The following is a 22,066-nucleotide window of genomic DNA, read 5'->3' on the forward strand; positions in this document are numbered from 1 at the left end:
TCTGCCCCAGCAGACCCACTTGGGTCTCTGCGTATGTGCCACAGTTCATATGCCCATTCTTGGCCAGCCCCATGTGAGTGTTTGTGTGCGTGCGTGATTTTCTTGCCCTCTTGTGAGCGCTGTGAAACATGCAGAGTGATTTGAGACTCACAGCGTTTCGGTGACGTTGAAGTCGGGCTCGCTGGGAAAAGATTGCTTGAGTTGCGGTGTTCTACCATCCTCCATGCCTTTCAGCTGCAGAAGTACCAGATTCACCTGCGAAGAAGAGAAGACTGAACGAACCCCTTCGACTTGGCACTTGAAGCCATGAAGTATCTCTATAGGTGGTTCAGCAAAGACGACAATGGCGATAGCTGGTGTCTGGTCATCTTCAAAAGGACGGCAAAACGCCAGAATAGAAGACAGAAGACTGTACGCGAACGCACGACCTTCGAGACTGGTTCGCGTTACTCTAAATGCGTCGTCTGCAAGAGGTGCGGCAGGATCCGAAACGCGCCAGGCATGTTATCCCCGATCGTTTCTGTTGCTTGACATTGTTACTCATAACCTTTTACAAATTATCGAACGGTTTTGTAGTTTAACTTGTAGGTATTTTTCTTTCTTTTTGCGCATGCATGCTATACTTGTTTGTCAGTGCACTCGATTAACGCCTGCCTTCATCTTTCGTATTGCTATCGTGACCATGTTACGAAGGGACGCTCATATAGACGTGCGGGCCATTGTGTCTGCCGTTCTCTACCACAGGTGCACAATTATCGCCTTTGAAGGGGGCAAGACACCGTGAGAAGTCATTTTGATTTAAACGAGAGCTCCCACATGTTGTAAACGGAAGCACTCGAATAGTGTTAACGTTGGTAAGGTCGAGAAATATCTGCGGGCAAACAGGTATGTATCATCAGCAAGGTATTCGGATTAGCAGCAAACACGCGGTGAGTGTTCACTATCTCTTGCATCCCTCTGTGTAGTTTTCTCCCACGGCTGAAGAGTACTGTCCATCGACCAGAAGATTACGGTAGCAATGCCTTGCACTCGTCGGTCGGTCGATTTATCCTCTTATATAACTTCTTGGAAAGCTTTATTGAGTTATCAATATTATAGTACTTTTGAACAACAAATCACCGCCCAACTATTCCGAAAAGATGGTTAACCAGCAAAGCTGAAACGTGCGGCCCGTCGTTTATCACTGGGTTAATCCCGACGGTTCAATAGACGACGGCTTGGTAGACTGCCTGATCCTCGCTACGCAGTTGCTTCTTGCGCTCGGCTGTACAAGCCTGTTCTTGTGCACGGACTGCAGCATCGGCACGGCGCAGACGAGCTCGTTCCCAGTTCTGCTCGCGGCGTTCCTGATCGAAAGCTGCCTGCTTCTAAGGAGCAGGCAGATTTTCATCAACAACGGGACCTACCCATTTCGGCGCCACAGAGAAAGTTCTGCGCGTGCGCTCGCCTGCGACGGACAGCAACGACATCACTACTGTCGCAGCTAACCCAACAACACCTAGATAGCACAAGACCTTTTCACTCCGATCGATGACGGCATGTTACCTGACCCGACTGCCATAGAATCTGATCGGGATGCTCCCGAGTAGGCAACAGTGATTTTGACGTCATCGCTTTCATCGCGCCAGCCTTCTCAATGGAAACCTAGGGCCAGGTAATGTGACGTCGTGGATCAGAGTAAACAGACCTTGTGCTGTCTAGGTGGTGTTGGCGAATCCTGCACCTCTCTTTCTTTCTTTTTTTTTCGCCCAAGCGCATGGGGTTCCGCCAGAGGAGTTTTCGGCCTACAGGTGACCGACAGATGTACGGACGAACGAACGGGTGGATGAATCCGCTAGCCATATACAGCTTGGCTGTAAAAGCACAGATATTACGACTATGCATTCAACACAAAAAAGCTCACGCAATTCAAAAGCGGATGGCAGCGCCACCCCTCGGCAGAAGTGGTCAGTGCGCTTCAGACCGTGCACGACAATTCTCTAGAAGCGTAGTGTCTCCTTCTGGCGAGGGGGTTGGCGCTGTGCTCAACTCGGTGGGTGGGGGAAGGGATAGCTTCGAGTCGAGCATCGCGTGGGAATACGGGGGTGTAAGTCGGTAACTTAGCCCACACGTCCGCAAGGAAACGAGCAGTGCGCTTAAAGCCTAGAGCGTTGAGCTCGCACTCAATCAATGCCTGAGAATTGTACATTCTGTCATGGAACGATCGTCGGAAAGGCGAGAGGAAACGCGAAAAATACAATCCAGACACGCACCTGATACCAGTACGCGCTCTTCTTCTTGCGGTACTCAGCAATGTTTTTATGCATGAAGACGAAATTTTCTCGGAGGAACGTATATAGCCTTTTGCAGTAGGCCTGCTCGTCGTCGCAGTAGCTGGCCCACATGTTGTTGAAGTGCATGCGGATAAGGTCTCGCGTGACATAACCCTCCAAGAATCCGGCTGCGTACGCCTGGTGCTCGTCCGCCAGCTCCGCGTTGGTATAAATTTCCAGAAAACTGAACCTGCCAGGTCAAAACAAGAAAGGCCCTTGAGGAATCGAAGAAGGCACGACAAAGCTATTAAAGCAGAGCGTCAAATTTCATCCTGTATGGCGGCCACCTAATCGGCAACTTAAATGGGCAACAGATAGACAGTCTACAAAACATAAGCGATGGTTCAATCATTTGAATTGCACAGACGGTCTAAAGCGTACAAAACGAATCTATAACGCGGGAAACTACGCAATTCATGTGTTAGCTAAGTAGCACTTTTACAAGCTTGCACAGCCGAAGCAAACGTTTTCACGGAGAGTCTGATTTCATGCCCCCGATTTATACTGAGTGTCATAGCTCTAAAGGAGATGATTAAATTTTTTGTTATTTTTTTCCGTGAATTGATGATTATAGAAAACTGCTTAGAATTCAACCTGCGCCCGACGGTCATCAGGTGCAACTTCTATTTTACCTGTTTGAAGAGTGGAGGTATACACATATACCCATCACTTTCTAACTTCTTTTTCATCCACGGGGCTTTAAATTTTTAACTTATTCTACACAGTTGTTCAACAGTGGCAGACAAACTCTATTATAGGTCTGAGCTGACAACTCTGTCAAAAACGTACCTGCTAACTCCACAACATCCGCGTAACAGAACGTCAAGGGAGCGTAGCAGACGGTGAAAATAAAAACTGTCATCAAGCATATGAGGCATTATAAATTACAATGTTCCCTTCTGCCTGTGAAAACATGAAAACTGATTTGCAGTGCTCTACTAAAATGCTCAAATTTTATTATGTTAGCCAACTTTTATCATAGTAGCCTTTCAGTAATAATAATGATTTATTCAACAGCTGATATAAATCACACATGACTCAGGCCTTCTAAATGTTCCTAGTGGCAGACACAACGGCTTGTATTGCAGCACCTGGCAGACAGCCAAAGTCGTGCGAAGTACACAGATACAAATTGCTTGGACTCGCGCAGCAAAAGATACAGGTTTGAATTAGAGTTCCATGGTAGTTTGGTCATTGTGAATCTTATTTCCTATTACACAATTGTGTTTACTTCCGAACTTCATTTCTTCACTGCCTGTTAGAATTATTTAAATAATATCGGGCTTTATGGTGAAAACAAAGGTAAATGGACAAAATAGCTACATACAGAAATCGCTCAAATCGTATCATAGGTTCATTACTACAGCACTCCATCATTTCACTTGGTATTTCAATAGATATGTAACAGCTGAAGTTTCAGGGTAAGCAAATCGGTGTGATACCGCACTCCTGCGGGTATTTCATAGGTTATCAAATGCTGTCTGCAGTGAAGGCCACATAGCTATAGCACATATTTTGTTAGGAATTCATAACTGTTGTGACCTGTAACGGCTTCATTTTTTTTCTAACTGAAGTACAAAGCACGACGGTCCCAAGAATCGCATTTGTTTCAAACGACGACAACTTCGTTTCGAACGAGGCCATGCACAATAAAGTTTTGAGCACCCATAAAAGAACGTCTGCTGATCTTTTACAACAAAATATGACCTGAGCATTCATTGTCTGTTCACCATGCGCTTACAATACGTCATTGAACTTAAACATGCATGATACGTTTAGGCTTAATACATCATTTATACAATGATGCAGGGAGCATTGACTGAAGTGGTCGCTCACGTAAACAGCCCAATCACGTACGGTTCACTCGTAAGCCAAGTAATTCTTACCCGGTCTCATTGATGGCGTTGTGGAAAGAACCCCAGGCTGCAACTTGGTCATTAGTACTGGGGCGTCCAAGCTTCACCTCGAAGCTGGTTGGTGACGGGTTGAACTTGACCCAGGCATCCAGACCGCAGGCTGCTTGAGCAAGGACGGCGAGCGCTGCTAGTGTAAGCTGCAACCTCTTACTCGGCTCCATCTGCAAAAGGCGCGCGACCTGCGCCATTGAATGCAACTCTATCTGAACGGTTGCATAGTGAAACTGCTTGAAAGGAACACCTTCGCTGGAAAGTGGGGTGCAATTCGGCAAGGTCATCCAAGTCTGCTGTCTTTTTTTTTAATTGATCTTAGCATTGTGTACGAATACGTCGTTGAGAAGCATTCCAAAGCAGCACTCGGCAGCTTTTACAAATTTGTAAATGTTGCCAGAATGAAGATCGAATATACTTTTTCTCGAAAAATAGTTGGTAAAATGACTCGATTGCGCTGGGGTCCTACATGTTATACAGAACCATCGCAGATAATCGAGCCACAGGCCTGACTTTTACCTAAGTGCTGCTTTAAACTTTGGGCATCCTTATATAGCGCAAGCCCGAATGTAAGGAAATCACAGCGCAGTAACGTCTGGTAAACTACATTTGTATTTGAAGCAATTGAAAAATTTTGTTGGTGCACTTCTCTCACGACAGGTTCAGCGCAAAGGTGCAGCCACAAGCGGAAGACCTCTCAACAGCCCAATTTTAGCTCAATGAATGGCGCATACCCACTTCAACCATTTAATTACCTATAGTAATGACTTCAATTGAGGCCAATGTTAAAGAAAATTATCACTTTCTTTGGCTATTTTTAGCGGAGGTGGGCGGCCGGGTATCCAGTTTAAGTGATGGCAGTGCCCGATGTCGGAGAGGGCGTTCTTTGTGCTCTCGGGAGAGCTTTGCGCGGGGTTAGCTCATCACCGAACACCAATTTATGGCGCTTTCAAATGCACATGCTCTCGCGCGAGGGTCTTTGTCGCGTTCGAAGGTTCAGAGGTACTGGTTGGTGGTGACGCCCGTTGCCGAGCTTCTCCGCCGCCTGATCTGCCGGTTGTGGTGCACACTCGTTACAGATAGGTAGCTTCGATATGCAGCCAAGCTCATTGTTGTTGAGAATATTCTGGATAAATTCAATTTGCCATGCGGCGAAAGCCACGACGAGTATTGAGGCACCTCCGCGTGTTCCGTGCGCACTACACAGTAGGCAATACAAAGTAGTCGCATGCTTCGACGTAGGCTATATTGTAGAGGCTTAGGTTCCGCATAGTCGTGCACTATAAAAATAGTTATGTGTGGTTTACCGTGCTAAATTATGGCTTCTTATACGTGCCTTCCCGGCATAAAACTGACATCTGCATGGTGCCTCTCGTGAAAACAGTTCCTCGGGAAGGTTGCCGATAGTCGACCACACGTTTAGAATATGCAAGGTAAAATTTTTACCGATCAGGGTATGGTCCGATGATATTTATAATATTTAAAACTCGTGGTTAGCTTTAAGAATCCAGTTCAGTGAGTTACTCGACGCAACGTGCAATATTGACATGTCCTTGTGTTGTGGTTGTCGCCCTCTGTAGGACAGTGGTCACATGGTGGTCGTCGTGCCGCCGTGGTCACCACGCTGTCACGCCGTGCACCAAAACATGTCAACAATGATTTGTGCCGGCATCATCAAGTAACGTTAACTGTGTGAGTACTATATTTTAAAAAAAAAATTTAATTATGGGGTTTTACGTGCCAAAACCACTTTCTGATTATGAGGCAGGCCGTAGTGGAGGACTCCGGAAATTTCGACCACCTGGGGTTCTTTAACGTGCACCTAAATCTAAGTACACGGGTGTTTTCGCATTTCGCCCCCATCGAAATGCGGCCGCCGTGGCCGGGATTCGATCCCGCGACCTCGTGCTCAGCAGCCTAACACCATAGCCACTGAGCAACCACGGCGGGTGAGTACTATACTTCGGAAGTAATCCAACAGTGTCCATGTGATTTCTTGCGATCAGCCGAAGCTATTAGCTTACCTTCGCAATCGTCTTCGATGCCTTCCCCAAGAATTTTTACTGCGAAGCTCTTAGAGGGAGTCCTACTGCGGTTTCCGCTCGGCGGTTAAGGCCCGCGTACGATGGCATGGTCGATATCAAATGTAAATGCAAGGCAGCATGTGTGCAAACCACGAATTCGCTTTGAAACATAGCAATAAACGATCTTAATGCAAACGTTACCTTGCGTGTGTCTCGTTCAAATAGACAACCACATCTTTGCATCGCTCTCTTTTTATCCGGTCATCCGTAGTTGTTGCTTCTCGTGTAGCATTTGACCGTCTCCACGTTTTAGGCCAACCAGACGTTCGTACGGCTGCGGCAGCGAAAGCTGATGGCCTTGTCCAGCAACGCCGCCTCCGTGGGAAGCCCCGAAGCGCCTAAGGCATCTGTGACGAACAATCGTAAGAGCCGCCAACGAATAGAGGCTTAGTACTTCTGACGAGTCTGAGAAGTCTCTCATACAGCCTAGCTGCATCAGTCTCTATGGCCCGCGTGCATCCGCAAAGGATTTTTTTATTAAGTCGAAAGCCCTAGACGGCTCATGAGACGAAAAATCCGATGTCCGGCGTTATGGCGCCAAAATTCATAGGGAGTCGAACAAACGACCTATGGCGTTAATTAGGGTGAATTCGGCCATCAATTTCTTTATAGGAAAAAGTGAAGCCGAGGCGACGAACAAGCGTCAGACCACCTGTGATGTTAAGGCAATGTTAATTACGATACAGTTAATTAAAATGTAGGCAATTAGGGCACTAGAACCCACGACCTTTAGCGGGAGTCGAACACCGAGTCGAACAGATGGACGAACCGGCCATATTTAAAAGTTGGATTTCAATTGACATCGTAAAGGCAGAGGGCGGAACCCACTACCTTCAGCGTTAATTAAAGCACGGTTAATTAAGATAGAGTTAATTAAGGCACTCGAACCCACAACCTCTGGTAGGAGAAAATAATAGGAAGCAACAACCCATTCGAATGAGCATGTCAAGTAATGTAGTGAATCACCCGTCAGCGGGCAAGCTTTCGCCTTCATCCTCTTTAGCGTATGCTAAAGTGAGTGTCAAAATTTAGCTGGTCTCGCCATGTTTTCATCTTTTCAAAGGAATGTGCGATGCCGTAGAAGCACGCTTATGTATCAACAAACACAACACTCTGGTGCCATGCTCTTGTCTTGCTTCATTAGTGTCGTTGTCAGGGTGCGCGAGATAAATGAAAGCAGTTGATTCTCGCTTGGAAGTTTCTGCATTGACAGGACGTCCAGACGCAAACGGCATTACCAGCATATATCAAATAAAGCGAATAAGTTTTTTTAATATGATTAGCATTCATAGGCTTAACTAACCGCAGACTTTGCTGGGCTGTTATCGAGCCGCTATCGCATGGCTCACATTTAAAACATGCTGGCTCTCCCGCAATCGACAGGTGTAAGCATGAAATGGCTACCGGCAAAGCAGATTGGTTGGAGTAATTACGGAGATTGCTCACAACCATTTCACAACCAGCACAACCATCTCACAACCATTAGAGACGCGCGGGACGCTTCCCGGGCTGTTCACGCAGCGTGGCGCCATCTCTCGAAGGAAGCGGCGCGAAATCCGCGCGCGGAACTCACGAACCGCTGGCGTTCAAAATAGCACAGACAACCTGTCTCAACGCCAAACGCTAGCAATTCAGTGAATAGTGCACTGTATCTGCTTTTCAACGTCGCTATTGGAAATGGCAAATTAAACTTCAGCGTACTAGAAATTACAGCTTCAGTGATATTGTGAACAAACGTTAGGAAGAAATCGGAATCAATATCTTTTATAACGTGTTTTGGCAGTAACTAGCGTACGTAATGCGATCCTGCACAAGAGTTTGGAGGCCAGAGACCACATTTTCATAAGTTTTGACTGGTTGCCCGGATGATCTCATTTTGTATGGCAGCAATTTCCGGATGCTCTCGTTTCGTTCTAGGCCCATCCTCGTCTTGAGTACCCGAATAACGGCTCTGGATTTTGGCTCAAGGTCGCTTGAAGGTCGCCGACAACAGGAGGTAAAAGCATATATCAAGCTTTAAAAAATGTTTGACGGTTGATTTCGATCCCGGTTCCCTTGGCACAGCAGCCCAATAGACCATGGACGTACGCCTATAAATCCCTCATAACGCCCTAACTAGATTCAATCGTACACGTGAGCGCTTCGAGACACTTCGCAGGTGAGTCGCGTCGCATGGCAACAGTTCACTGATAACTGCGAGAACGCTCGCTCTTATAGCTGACAAATAAAATCTAAGTTTTACGTCTCGAAAATGTATGCGTATGCATTCGCGGCGTACTTCATTCGAAGTCAGATATCCTGAACCTCACTTGTAAACGCACCCGCGTGCTACGGTCCACAGTGTAGCACACTGCTCTCTCAACGACCTCGCTCACAATTATATGTGGAACAGCTTACAGTGCCTCCCTTTCAGTACCGAAATACGTGGGCTCCATCTAGAAAAACCTTAGCACCTCTAGAGGTCGAAGAGAGCATACCGCGTCGTACCAAGGCGGTTCACTGCCGACACACAGCTGCATATGGCGATGTGAAGGAGATGCGATTACGTCCTATGCTGCAGGCTGAGTGGCAACGTGTCGCTGCAAAGCGTGAAGCCTTATTGCAACAGTAGCGCCAAGCCCAGAACGAACCACGGGCGGCAACCGATCAACGCCAACGTTTCACAGTGGCGGACGAGTACTTCAAGAAGCACTTCCTTGGCGACGAGTTCGGCGCTTCGTACTTGTAGCGTCTGCGATCGTCTGTGTTATGAATCAGACGTCTTCAATACCCAGGAGAGGTTCGCGCCATTGCTCGCGGAAAAGTTTCCTTCCGAGGAGGACGTTACCCTTTTTGTCGTCTGCTCTGCCTGCGAAACGAACCTCTCAAGAAGGAAGATCCACGACTCTCCATAGCCAGCGGTTTCAGGTACCGTACATTTACCTTCTCATTTACCACGCCTCAACGAGACCAGTGACGTCCCGTCTCGCATCCCCTTCATGCGCATAGGACGTCTGATGCACAGTGGACGATTTGGTATAGTACAAAGCGGCTACGTACCCGCATCGGCGACACGTGAGGTACTTGCCGACGTCTTCGCCAGGGGGGCTCAACCCCTACAGAGCCCTCATACAGGTAGCCTACATTTCAGTGCACCATCCCCTACTAAGTGCCACATGCGACGGCACCGAAGCGATGGAGGCGGTATCACCAAGTCAATGAAGTCGTCAAAGCGTCGCCACCAAGATGCATCTTCATCGTTATAGTATAGTGGGTGGTTACGTTGCTTGAGTGCTAAGCACCCTAACGTTGACAACAGTCATCGTGAGATGTGTCCTGTCGAAATTTTTAAGCTAAACAGACTCCACGCAAAATTTGTTATTTTACTTTTTTTTTACAAGAAAAATATTTGACATTCGTATTCTATCATATTTGGAAACTTCACAATACGAACATCCCTATCGCTAATATAGAACGATGTCCATGTCCTATAATTTGCACTTTCGGCAAGTTTTTATGGTATAAGGTGAGAACTGTGGTCTGAACGAAGCATCCCCAGATGGTAGATTTTTGTTCGCATACCGTAGATTCTCCGTAGAGTGGCGCGTTAGGAGGACAAGCCTATCTCAGCGAGGGATGCACAGCGTGCTCCACTACGCAACTTCCTGCGTTTTATGTCTACTAGGGCGGCGGATGAGATATACATTCTGTACCATAGCTAATTGGAGTTCCAAATTTTCGTTTCGTTGCACCCACTTGAGAATTCAAAGTATTCGTGAACTATGCGACAAATATTCGTATTTACCTATACTGACTATTGGATTCTAAGACCGAATCCGATAAGGCATTGTTCCGTTCGATATTCGAAAGTATCGAATATTCGCACGAACCCTTCCGCAAGACTGCTCCTGTCCTGCGTGATTCTGCATTTATTAAAAGACTGCAGCGAGGCATTTTCCCGTTAAAGAGGACACCACGAAGCGCAGCCGACCGCTGCACACCACATTCGTTGCTGCGACTCCTGCTGTTGACGCAATGTCTACGCCGCAGCCGTTTAATGTCACCGCAGTCCTGACTTCCTCACCTAATTAAGCACCTCGCGTATTGCAATGCGCACTTCTAGGCCCAATATAACGGACAAGTGGGCCACTTGATAAGCATTCGTAATGAATACGGCAGCGCAAAATACGACAAGGGCAAAGAAGGCAACCGGACAGTTAAAGTGTCCATCCTGTTTCCTTTCCCGTGCTCGTCTTGTTTTGCGCTGCCGTACTCATTAATGTTATCAAGGAACGCATCGGCTTGCCGACGGAGTAACCCTTTGCTGCGCAAAGTTCCAGCTCGAACTATTTTGACGCTTATGTATAACGCGGTATGGGCAGCATTCCAAAGCGCGATAGATTTCTGCGCCTCTTTCGTGGTATTTCGTCGTCGTTTCATCTTCTTCTAATCTGGCGTACGCAACCTTGTCATTGAATCAGTGACGTGGAGAGTGGCACAATCGCATGTGAAGAAGGTGTCGCGGGGCGCAACGGGAAGAGCCAATAGTTCAGTATTTCATGGCTTTTGCTTTCTTTTTTTGTGCATAGCATAATTAAAACGTCGCAACAAGTCTCACTTCACCTTTTCTTTTTCTTCTATACAAATGTGTTGCATCAGCCTCTCAGTTTCTTTTTAAGTTCCTGACGTCTCAGGTGACTTCCGCAGTAGTTATTTTTCGAATTTCTTCAGCACGTGTTAAATAACTCACACACGTTACTTTTTGCCATCAACCCTATGCAACGTATCCTGTGTGAATTATTCATTCATTTATTTATTTGTTTATTTATTCATTCATTTATTGGATAGGGAATGTTGGCAACACATACAAAATGTCACCGGCTTACCCTCAACGTCAAATTATTGTGCGAATGATGGTAGGCGAACTCAATTCTTAAATAAAGGAAAAGTTAGCCAAAAGTTAACCAAAGAAACCCTCGACTCCCCCCAAAGTTCGTGAGCTCGAGTGCCTTAATTAGCTCTCCTTAATTAACTATGCCTTTGTTAACTTCGCCTTAATTACCGCAACGCCGAAGTTCATCCGTTCGACTCCCCACCAAAGATCGAGGGTTAGACTGCCCCCAAAGGTCGTGGGTTCGAGTGCCTTAATTAGCACTGCCTTAAATAACTGTGCATTTATTATCTTCGCCTTAGCTAACACCAAAGGTAGTGGGTTCGGCTCCCATATAAGGTCGAGGGTTCTTAGCCTTTTTATACAATGGCGTGGTCACGCCAACGCCACATTTTCCGCCTCGTGAGCCATATAATGATTTCGCATTAAAATGTAGTGTTGCCTTTTTCAACTGTGTCGTAACGCAGCCCACTTAAATGTAGCGTGTCTACCTATCTGTCTACAATTTGCGTTCTGCCGTCCCAGGTCACCAATCAGTGTACAGGCTCAGTTTAGCGGTTGTGCAGCCAGCGTGAGGGATCACTGCTGCTGTCGTAATACGTTGTAGTTTTCCGTGATGCTAGTGGCACGTCGAACGGCCCATATAGGTGACACCGTAGGCTAATACGCGGCTACCAGCTTCGTGGAGAGATACAACGAACGCTTCTTCCTTCGGAGCTGGGAGGGGGCGGGTTCCAACACTCCGTAGTGTACTGTGAACCGACTACCGGTGAAACAGCGATGAAGTGAATCTATAGACCGTTTTTTCGTAGGCGCCGCCGTATTGTGAACGCAGTGGCGCCGCCTATACGCCATACTGGCTTGGGTGAAAGCGGTCTTTTGCATGGCAGGTATACGCTCGGCGGTAGGTTCTGGCGTTTGTTTTTGCGGTCGTGCGGTCTGTTTAGTATGACGTGCGTCTTCCACGTGGTAAACGGTTCTGTGAGACGTGCTGAAGTGGTTTAAGGCGTCATGGCCGGAATTTCTGCTGGCGTTGAGGTGGACGGAACCCGCAGCGCGATATGCGCGCATATTTGAGCCTACAATCAGCCTCGAATATCAATTGTGTATTTCTGAATGTTCCAATCACTAATGTGACCTATTGCAGTATTTCTAAGCTGCGGTTTAGGAGCCATGAAACATACGCGACGATCGTAACAGCGTGGGTTCCGTTCTGCTACGATAGGAGCTGTGCTGTTATACTTTGACAAGCATTCAAACTGTTCGCTGCAGGTTACACTGCGTGTCTACTTGGTTGGATGGATGAGGTTTCCACCTATGAATAAAATAGTTTTGGCTAGTAATAGCAGCATACCTTACAGTCTGAATTAAACTTGTCCAGCAAAGCGACCATTTACGAACTGCGCGAGCGTCCTAAGCAGTAGTAGGTGCTGGATTACAGATATCTTTGTTCTATATAGTGCATGGTCCAAGCATACGGCATTAGCGGTTATATATTTATAAACGTTGTGCGGCGTTAACTCGTTTTCTCTTGCTTTTTAGAGAAAGAGGATGGTAACCGATCTTTTTTTGTTTCGGTTGTGTCCGTTGAGTTCTCTACCACGCACTCACACGTATTACGGAAATTTCGCGCTCAAAAAACGGCAGGCAATTGCTCTGGTTCCCAGCGCATACGACTTTAGACATTCCCGCAATCAACCTCAACGAGGTAGCACACCGCGAAGCTCGAGGTCTCACTCGCCGAGCTGAGCAAAGAGTGACTTCCATCGGTCAGGAGAACGCGGAGGAGGAAATCTGGAGAGAAAAAGATATATTAACAAGATTTAGCGATATTACCAAATTCTATCAAAATCGGAGGCGAGTATTACCACCGCCTCACACTAAACTGAACAGAGCTGAGTCCGTTACTTGGAGGCGACTACAAACAGAAACTTATACGAGTCCCGTGCAACTAAAAACTTTCTACCCCGATATATACGAGAGCGATATGTGCAAGCTCTGCAAGTCTGTTAGAGCCACCCTTCAACACATGTTGTGGGGTTGTGAAATATACCAAAATAATATGGCAGTCTCCCCAGAAAATCTACGGGCGCGGTGGTCGGCCGTGCTGCTCAGCTCAGAACTCCAAGACCAACTTTGGGCCGTCCAGCGAGCCAAGGAAGCCGCACGGGAGCAGCAGCTCCCAGTGGCCATCTAGGCGGCCCCAGGCCCGGGCCTCCCAATCGCCGGATTCCAAATAAAGTTATCACATCACACATCATCAAAAATAGCCACCTCATTCTTTTTTTGCAATCCCTCTCATATATTATGGCTGTGTACAGGCCAAAAAGAAAATGCCGAAGCACACAGCTTATATATGTATCGTGCTGGCTCACCAACCGCAGTGATCGCTGTGTTGAGCAGCGCCATGGCCCTCATGCAGCAAGGCTAGCGTAGACATATGGTAATTTCAAGCATACTAGACTTTAAATGCGTGAGAACGATGCCAGTGTATCACAAATATTTGATAGCGCCTGCCGCTCAGATGTTTCCTGGTTGCCTTAGGTTGGCCGTGCACGAGCATGCGCTCTTATGTTTTATGTTTTACTCCCTACGCCAATCGATCAGACAGTGAGCTGATTTACCATTTAATGCTGGTAATACAGAGACACCGGTTTTCTTTGTTGAATTAAAATCGATGTAAGGAAAATAGTAAACAACACATACACGCACCGCGACTGATTGTGTGCGTCACATTTTTGCACCACCAAGACATATTTCTGCCTACAGTAGTTACCGATGCACCGAAAGGCTTCCCTAACGACCTTATATGAACGAACATGGCGTACATTTCACAAAGTAAGATCTAAAACATCTAGAAATCATTCCGCAGCACGCGACAGCAATACTTTCAAGCAGCGCCGCGCCGGATCGCCCAAGCCAGAGAGGAGGAAAGGCTCTCCGCACGCCCTATCCTCCTCGCCCGATGAAACGGTCTATACCTCCTACTCGCATTAGCCGCACGGCGAACTAGCTCTGCACTTAATCGTTATAAATAGAGCCAGTTCGACGCGGTCTCACTTTGTTTCCGGCTGCATAATCTTAATCTCGGCTGAACGTGCGCGGCATTCAGGTAGGAGAGACTGGGTGTGGGAACAGATGTTAAGGGCATAATGCCGCGCAAACGACGAAGTGTCTGTCGAGAAAATCACGCGTTTCGATTTACGGTTTGCTGCTCGAGTGGGAACTCCGAACGCCCGCAGTTATAAAATCAACTAGGGAGCTCGCTGGTTATCCCAAGCCCCGCTAGCGACGCAACGGTCAATCTGGAACGAAGTTTTTTACACACGCGGACGAGGCGCCGGCCGTTGTGCCGATTTACGAATTAAAAAAAGCCTTTTTCTTTCATTTAATGATTCAGCTAGTTTATGGTGACCTGCAGTATTACTTTGTGTCTGCTGTATGCAACATGATTTTCTTTGCAATGGCTTCTGCTTTCAATCAATATTTCATTTATCGGTGCAGTCATCCTCTAGCCGTTACCAGATATTATGTCTCAAAGTCAGAGGTGGACATTACACAAACTAGCCAGCTTATCATCTGCCATCTCTAACCATCTTGCATATCACATTAACTGCTTCTTGATGTGTTGTTTTTCAGGTATGTATCACCAAGCTTCTAGAGGACCCAAACAATGGGAGTGTTTGGTTTGAGCATTTAACTTCAGTCATATGAAATAACAAAAGTTTATAAAATGCTGTAACGTGAAGAATTCCGAGTATAGTCCATTCTTTCAGTGCCAGATGTCTGTAGCAATGCAATCTGTAAGACAATAACAAATGCTTATGTGACTTGTTTTAGAAAAATAACCTCTACGCCACGAGCAGGTAGCAAATGCAAATTGGCATCATTAACAACACTTTTTGCACTAAAAATACTGCATGTAAGCTTTGTATGTTGCCCTGCCTCATAAGTTCCTGGCACATATTAACATCTTTATCGATTTAACGTAGTTCAAGCTAAACGTGTAAAGGTAATCTCATACTTTATTAAGACTAGATTCAGCAATAATAAAACATCGCATACCAAAGTAACTTAAACTTCTACGTCCAGAAAGGTGTAATAAAATATTGCGTACAGACTAGATAAATTGCACATCATAAAGGCACTCTAGCCACATCTTCAAAGCTCTGGCATATCCATGCCCAGTCAACAGCTAGTAACATGAGCATAAACACATATTCTCCGATTTATTTTTCTACCTGGTAGACCAACTTTTAAAACATCACAAATGATAAAATAGATAAATGCACATGCTTTTGGAACCAAGTGACGCTACAAAATATTGCATGTAGGTTAGACATGTTAAACAATATAGTGAAGAAACTGTATCCATATTTTCGAAGCTGTGCCTTAGCCATGCCACCTCAACCAATAGTAATCCAGACCTAAACACCACCACGATGCAGTAAACCTGGTAAGCATCACAAATAATAAAATAAATGCAAATATTGCAAACAGCCTGACACAAATATACTGCATGCAGACCAGACACACAAATATTTATGCAGGCACAGTATTCACATTTTCGAAGCTCTGGCATGTCTCATGCCAACTCAGTATGTAGTGACATTAAAAAATGAACTCTTCCACTTTTCCTACCAGTACGCAGCAAAGAAAACAAACATCAAACATGGCAGAAATAAATAAATGCAAATGTTCCTCCAGAATTACGTGGCAATAAAGTATTACATGTTGACTAAAGATATTACACATTTAAATTAAAATAAATGCACTGCTCTTTCAAAGCTCTGACTAACACCATGTGGACTCAAAGATTGCGCTTTAGAACATCCTTTCTTAAATTTTAAAGTCCATATACCATTAAGTATTTTTAAAGCAAATTGAAAATATCACATTATGAGAACACAAACATTTTGTGGACATGATGCTATCGTATAGTCCAGCAATACTTGACAAAACATCTCTTTAAATTGTGGACACAGACAGAAAAACACACGATAGACACAGGTAAAATAACGATAGAACAAAGCAGGAAAACAACTTGAAATAAAAATACTCCATTTTAGGGATGAGCTCCCGCAGGAACGCTTCACCCCTCTTGACAGAAACTATGAGACACTGATTTTGAATGTACCAAAAAGCAAAACTTTCTGCAAATGAACAATACACATTTGAACCTGCAACTGAGTATAGTATTGAATCGACTTTCTTAATTCAATTACGTTATCAATGAATATCAAATATGGAAGCTCACAGTGCCGTTTTTCGTACATAATGGTGAAACCTTGAATATTTATGTACACGTGATTTCAATAAGGACAGTCTCATTACCAAGCTGTACAAGTCCGTCAGGGCTGCAGCACAGCCAAGGTTGCTCAGAAAGAACCACCAGTCCAGTCTGGAGAATACAGATGTATGGCAGTGAGGTTTGGGAATAACGCTATATGCACAGTTTGTGTGCCTTCATTGCCTTCCGTAAAAGGAAGGAGTCCTACCTGCACAATACTTGCTACAAGCCACCTTTCCAGGTCCTCTCGTGCTGTGCCTTCAATTCTAATTCATGTAACGATATTTTGTGAGAGTACTATAGAAAATCAGTACTAATGGTCTTGTGTGTAACCCAATAAAGGCACATCGCACTAGCCAAGTGCGGCCGCAATTATTTTTTCAATTTTGGTAATGTGTAGTGAAAAACACACCATAGCACATGGCTGCACTCTTGTAGGAGCTGCATTTCAGTAGTTGCCGAGCACCTTTCTGAAGCACTTTGTCATCCCATTTCGTGCGAACCAGGTGTGCCTTGGTACTGCTGATGCGGAGCCTCCTCTTGTGATGCCATCTGCATATTGTGAAACATGAAATTTGTCAATCCTGTCATTCAAACCTCTGGATTTTTTTGCATGCCGTGTACAGCTTGATTGTCCTTGGGTCAATAAAGCTAAGTGGCATGGGCTTTGCTCGAGAGTTTTCTTTGTACTTTTCTCCGTGATGAGAATTCATTTCCACCAAAAAAAGCATCTTTTCTGGGTAGTCCCATCCTTCAGTACATTCAGAACATGGTACACAGGCTGGTGTGACATTTGTTTGAGGAGGTTCTCAAGGGCGTCTTTCTCTGCGGCCTTCGATACCTACTCAACAACAGTGTCGAACACCTTTCTACAGATAAGCTCATCAGCACTGAGATTCATCAACTTGAGCACTTATTTTAGGAGGCAGCCTATCCCGGGGGAGTTCATCAGTGTTGCTCTAGGCACACTTTTGAAGGATGGAGCTGTCTATTCCTTACCCGCTGCACAAATTAAGAGAAAACAAATGGCGTTTATCGACACATTTTGTTTCCACTTTAAATGTGTACATAAAGTCAGCTGAATATTGTTTGTCTCAACACTAAGATACCTTAAGGTGTATAACTGGATTCAGCATAGCAATGGTCCGCCAATAAAATAAATGTTCTTAAGACAAAAGCAAAATTCTATTCACAAGTATATATCGGCAGCTTGTGTGTGTGTACCACTTTCTACTCAGAGCCGTTTTCCTACTGTGAGTAAATTTTTTTTTTTTTACGTTGTGCCACATTGTTGTGAATGTCGCCATGCAGCACAGTCTTCAAACTTACGAGGGAACACGTCTGATAAGTGTTGTAATTGCTGAATCCGAGGCTTTGCGCTGGGCTTTCCCCACCGCTGAGATCAGCTTGTGCAGCTGTGCTCCTCACAGCTGTTGATATAGAGGCATACAGCCACTGCATGCTTGCACTGATCCCGTACACCAGCAATGCAAGTGCACTTGCCGCAGAAAATGTGAATCTCTCGCTTGAAGGGGCACGACCACGATAGCTGCAAAAAAGCAGAAATGCATTCGCCGTTGTTCCCCGTGTATTATTTTTCTAGCAAAAAGACGCAGTGAACTAGGTCTTACTTTGGGGTGAGCAGTTATAGCCCGGTCACGGGGTGCACTTCGATCGTGACCAAGATAAAATTTTTCGACTGCGACTAGCTGTTTCCCGCAGACTGCGCAAATGAATGAACAGCGATTGAAGACCTTCATCGCTATCGAAAGTGCAACGTGTGACTGAGGTATCAATCAAGTTCTCAAAAAAAAGTGTGCCTGTAAAATAGCACATGCCAAATCATGATACCAACGTCCGCCTAGCGTTACCCAAAAAATAATGATAGTCTGACTAATAGCGTATCGTACATGCGCTTGGTCGGGCGTTAGTAAGGTTAAAGACGTCACTGCGACAGGACTGCTTAGGAGGAAGCTTTAGCTTGGGCCCAACTCCGATGCCGCCTATTCAAATGCATATAAAACACAGAAACGCTTTTTGAAATAACCCCCGCACCGATTTTAATGACGTTTGTTGCATTTGAGCGAGAAACTTACATTGTAGTGGCTGTAGGAAACGGAAGTTCTATATAAGGACTTAATTTTTTTTAATTAATTTTCAGAAATTTGTAAGAGGGCAGAATATAAAGCACAAAGTTTACAAGCTCATAGCTCTGCCCCAGGAACAGACATCGCAGTTATGTAAACTGCATCATTAATCAGCCCATCTAAAGCGGACACATTTGATATGACAGTTTCTATCTTGCTAGAGTTCGTGAAATTGCTTACAGGGGTATCGCAAGATCATTGCTCACATATTACATACTTTTTAGAGCCATGTGTTATTTATCTATCTATTTATTTATTTATTTATTTATTTATTTATTTATTTATTTATTTATTTATTTATTTATTTACCCTCAGGGCCTTTCGGCAATATATCAATTTTATTCGCTTTAGATGTACTATTTGAAGCAATTTACAAAATTGTGACATCGCATCTTTTTTTCCTGAGTTACAGAGTCGCAAACATGACAGTTTAGGTTTCGAATAATTTTAGTTCCTTCAGCATTTTTATTGATAAATCGACAACATAAATCGAAAATTCGCAACGAACCATCACTAGATTCTAACTCTTACATTTAAATGCAGCAAACTTCATCACATTTGGTGAAGTGGTGCCGAGAAAAACGATTTATCCTTTCCCATGTATTTAGATAGAAGCCCCAGGTACGAAAATCGAGGGTACATAGTACACACCGCAAATTAACGAAAACAGTAATGTGACTATGAATGTGGAGAACATTATGCTTACCTGTAACTCCACGTGGTAAACAACGTCGTCCTTCACTTGGGAAATGCACTTCGCCCTGACGAGGACGATGTCGTGTCCGATCAGCTGCTCCGCATCACTTAGATGGCTAAGCAGACGCTGCCCTTTCGCCGCACTGCAGCCACGAAAATAATCGGCAGGCGCACCAATCTTCTTAAAGGCGAATAGAAGCGTGTACATCGTCCTTCCAATAAAACGTCCGCAAACACAGGCACACATTGCGCGCGGTACGAAACGTGCCCGAACACACGCAGTGAAACATGTAACAAAGGCGGTGCGAACGAGAGATGGGAGAGACGTAAACCCGGTTATTTCAATTTCAGCCGGCATGCGGCGCTCTCACACCGGCGCGACAGCGCTGCTCGGCGGGGCCGTTGTTGTCCATAGTCAAGCACGAGATTACCTGCGTACGAGATGGCAGCTCCGTTTCTGGTTGAGGCCAGGCGCGGACTTCACGCTCTCTTTCAGGTGGGTCCGATGCACCCGTCGTTCCGCACGAACACGCGACGACCCACGGGCTCGCGTTCTCGTCAGTCCGCAGTCGCAGCGGCCGTCGTCACCGTTCCACCCGATATGTCGCACGGAAGACTGCTGCTCTCCGTGTTATGACGACGCGAATGTATCCGACGAGGCCGGCCGTTGGAATCCCTGTCCGCGCCGTCGAATCACGTGCGCGCTCCGCGAGCCATTCGCCAGCGCGAAACGACGCTCCGATAGGTCTTCTGTCGTGATAAGCGTTCTTTCATTGTCTTTAGCCCGCTACTTATACCGAAAGCAGTTATCAAGTCAGACGGCGTTCCCTCGAGCAGGCAGACGGATAAGGGCTATCGCCAAGCGGCGAGCGACTGTTCTTGTTTGAGCCGGCGAAGCTTCAGCCGTTCGGACGATAAAATGGGCTACGGAAACGAGGGGATGGAAGAGACGTCTGAACCGATTAGACTGCGTGGCCATCTTTATTTTTCCACAATCGCCGTCGTTATGTCTTAAAAGCCGCATGGAAGATAACGATAACGTACAAAATAAACCAAAGCTGTCGTTTCGAGATGGAAGTAACCTTCTTGACTTGTAGACGCATATAGAAGACATCTCGGAGCCTCAGATCGCCATTTAGGTAACAGCTGTCCGCCATTAGTCGTCGCTGCGTATATTGTGTTTTTATCGCGCTGATGGCTGTTTTGCATGGCGAAAGCCTGAAATGTGAGTGGCCAATGCGTGGGGAAGGTCGCTGAACACGCAAACCTTAACAGGCCAAAGGGCCACTTAGAGGACAATAATATATACACTCACGACACGCTGGGTTTTAGGTCCGCACTTTCCACGCAGGATACCATGAAGCAAATTAAACACCACATACTCGACGGATATTCCAGAAATACTAAGGCCATACCGGGATTAGACTTGGAAAAAGCGTTCGACAGCATCAAGCATGAGCACATCCTCAAAACGATAGAAGACATTCGACTCGGGTTGAGGATGTTTAAATACATCAAATCCTTTCTCGAAGCACGCACGGCAAAGGTAAAGGTCGGAGACACAAACTCGGAAGTGGTTCAGCTCGGAGATCAAGGAACCCCCCAAGGATTGGTGATCTCTCCCGTCCTTTTCAACCTGTGCATGATTGCTCTGTCCAGAAATCTGGGCAACATTAAGGGCATTGACCATACCATATATGCTGATGATCTCACTGTACGGTGTGCTGGTGGCAGTGAAGGGCAGATACAGGACGCACTGACTGAAGCGATCAAGATGGTGGAAGAATACCTGAGACCCACTGGGCTCAGCTGCTCCCCACATAAATCGGAGTTGCTACTTTATAGACGTGAAAAGGGGGGCAGGCCTAAGGGCTGGAAACCTCTATCGGGAAGCAATATACACCTACATACAGAAAATGGTGCCAATATACCCATAGTCAACGTGATCAGGGTACTAGGCTTTTTCATTGATGCAAACGGTGGTAACCATACGGAGGTCAAGAAAATCACCCTTAAAACGGATAACGCGTGCAGGATGATCAGACGCCTGGCAGGAAGACACAAGGGCATGAAAGAAGATAACCTCATCAGGTTAATCAACTCTTTCGTACTCTGTCATATTTCATACGCCACCTGCCATGTACAACTGTACGCAGGTTCAACTCAAGAAACTTGACGCAGCGATCAAGAAGGTTGTTAAAAGCGCATTCTGGCTCCCAATTCGAACCAGCACTGCAAAATTGCTCAAGTTAGAAATACACAATTAATACGACCATGGAGATCGCGGAGGCTCAAGAAACATCACAAATAGCGAGACTATCTACAACCAGCACGGGAAGATCAATCCTGGACAAGATCATGATCAACCCCATTACGGATCCAGCACACTACACTAAAGTTAATCAAGAATTCGCAGACAACATAATTGTCGCACCGCTACCCAGGAATGTGCACCCAAAACAACATCAACAGGAGAGTTGCACGAGCCAGGGCGTTAATCAAGAAAATGGATAAAGGGGCAGAGGAGCCTGCTTTGTTGATTCGGCTGCCTACAAGGATCGAACTAAGTTCGCGGCGGCGGTAGTGGATCATCAGGGCGATTGCACCAACTGCGCCACGGTCTACACTAGCAAACCTGAAGTCGCTGAACAAGTTGTCATTGCATTGGCACTAACAGACGATATATTCGCAGAAATATATAGCTACTCGAAAACAGCTATTAGAGCTTTCAATAGGGGAAAGATTGCCCCACAGGCTGCG

At 45.8% G+C, this 22,066-nt stretch overlaps 1 protein-coding gene across 4 annotated transcripts in view; it reads right to left on the minus strand.

Annotated features, from left to right (window-relative positions):
* The window catches only part of LOC126529387 (putative phospholipase B-like 2), a 46,328-nt gene extending 26,299 nt beyond the window's left edge, over positions 1–20,029 (minus strand). Inside the window, exons 1-5 of one of the 4 annotated variants that reach the window (XM_055069818.2) lie at positions 19,738–20,029; positions 6,445–6,650; positions 4,199–4,407; positions 2,253–2,502; positions 152–255 (exon numbers count right to left, since the gene is read on the minus strand). In XM_055069818.2, the coding sequence (XP_054925793.1) occupies positions 152–255; positions 2,253–2,502; positions 4,199–4,407; positions 6,445–6,486 (605 nt within the window). In that variant the 5' untranslated portion in view covers positions 6,487–6,650; positions 19,738–20,029. The remainder of the gene's footprint in view (positions 1–151; positions 256–2,252; positions 2,503–4,198; positions 4,408–6,444; positions 6,651–19,737) is intronic. The other 3 variants (XM_055069819.2, XM_055069820.2, XM_050176982.3) reach the window with 3 other exon arrangements.
* Between the last annotated feature and the right edge of the window lie 2,037 nt (positions 20,030–22,066).

This window comes from Dermacentor andersoni, chromosome 8 (genome assembly GCF_023375885.2).
Source record: "Dermacentor andersoni chromosome 8, qqDerAnde1_hic_scaffold, whole genome shotgun sequence".
NCBI classification, from domain to species: Eukaryota; Metazoa; Arthropoda; class Arachnida; order Ixodida; family Ixodidae; genus Dermacentor; species Dermacentor andersoni.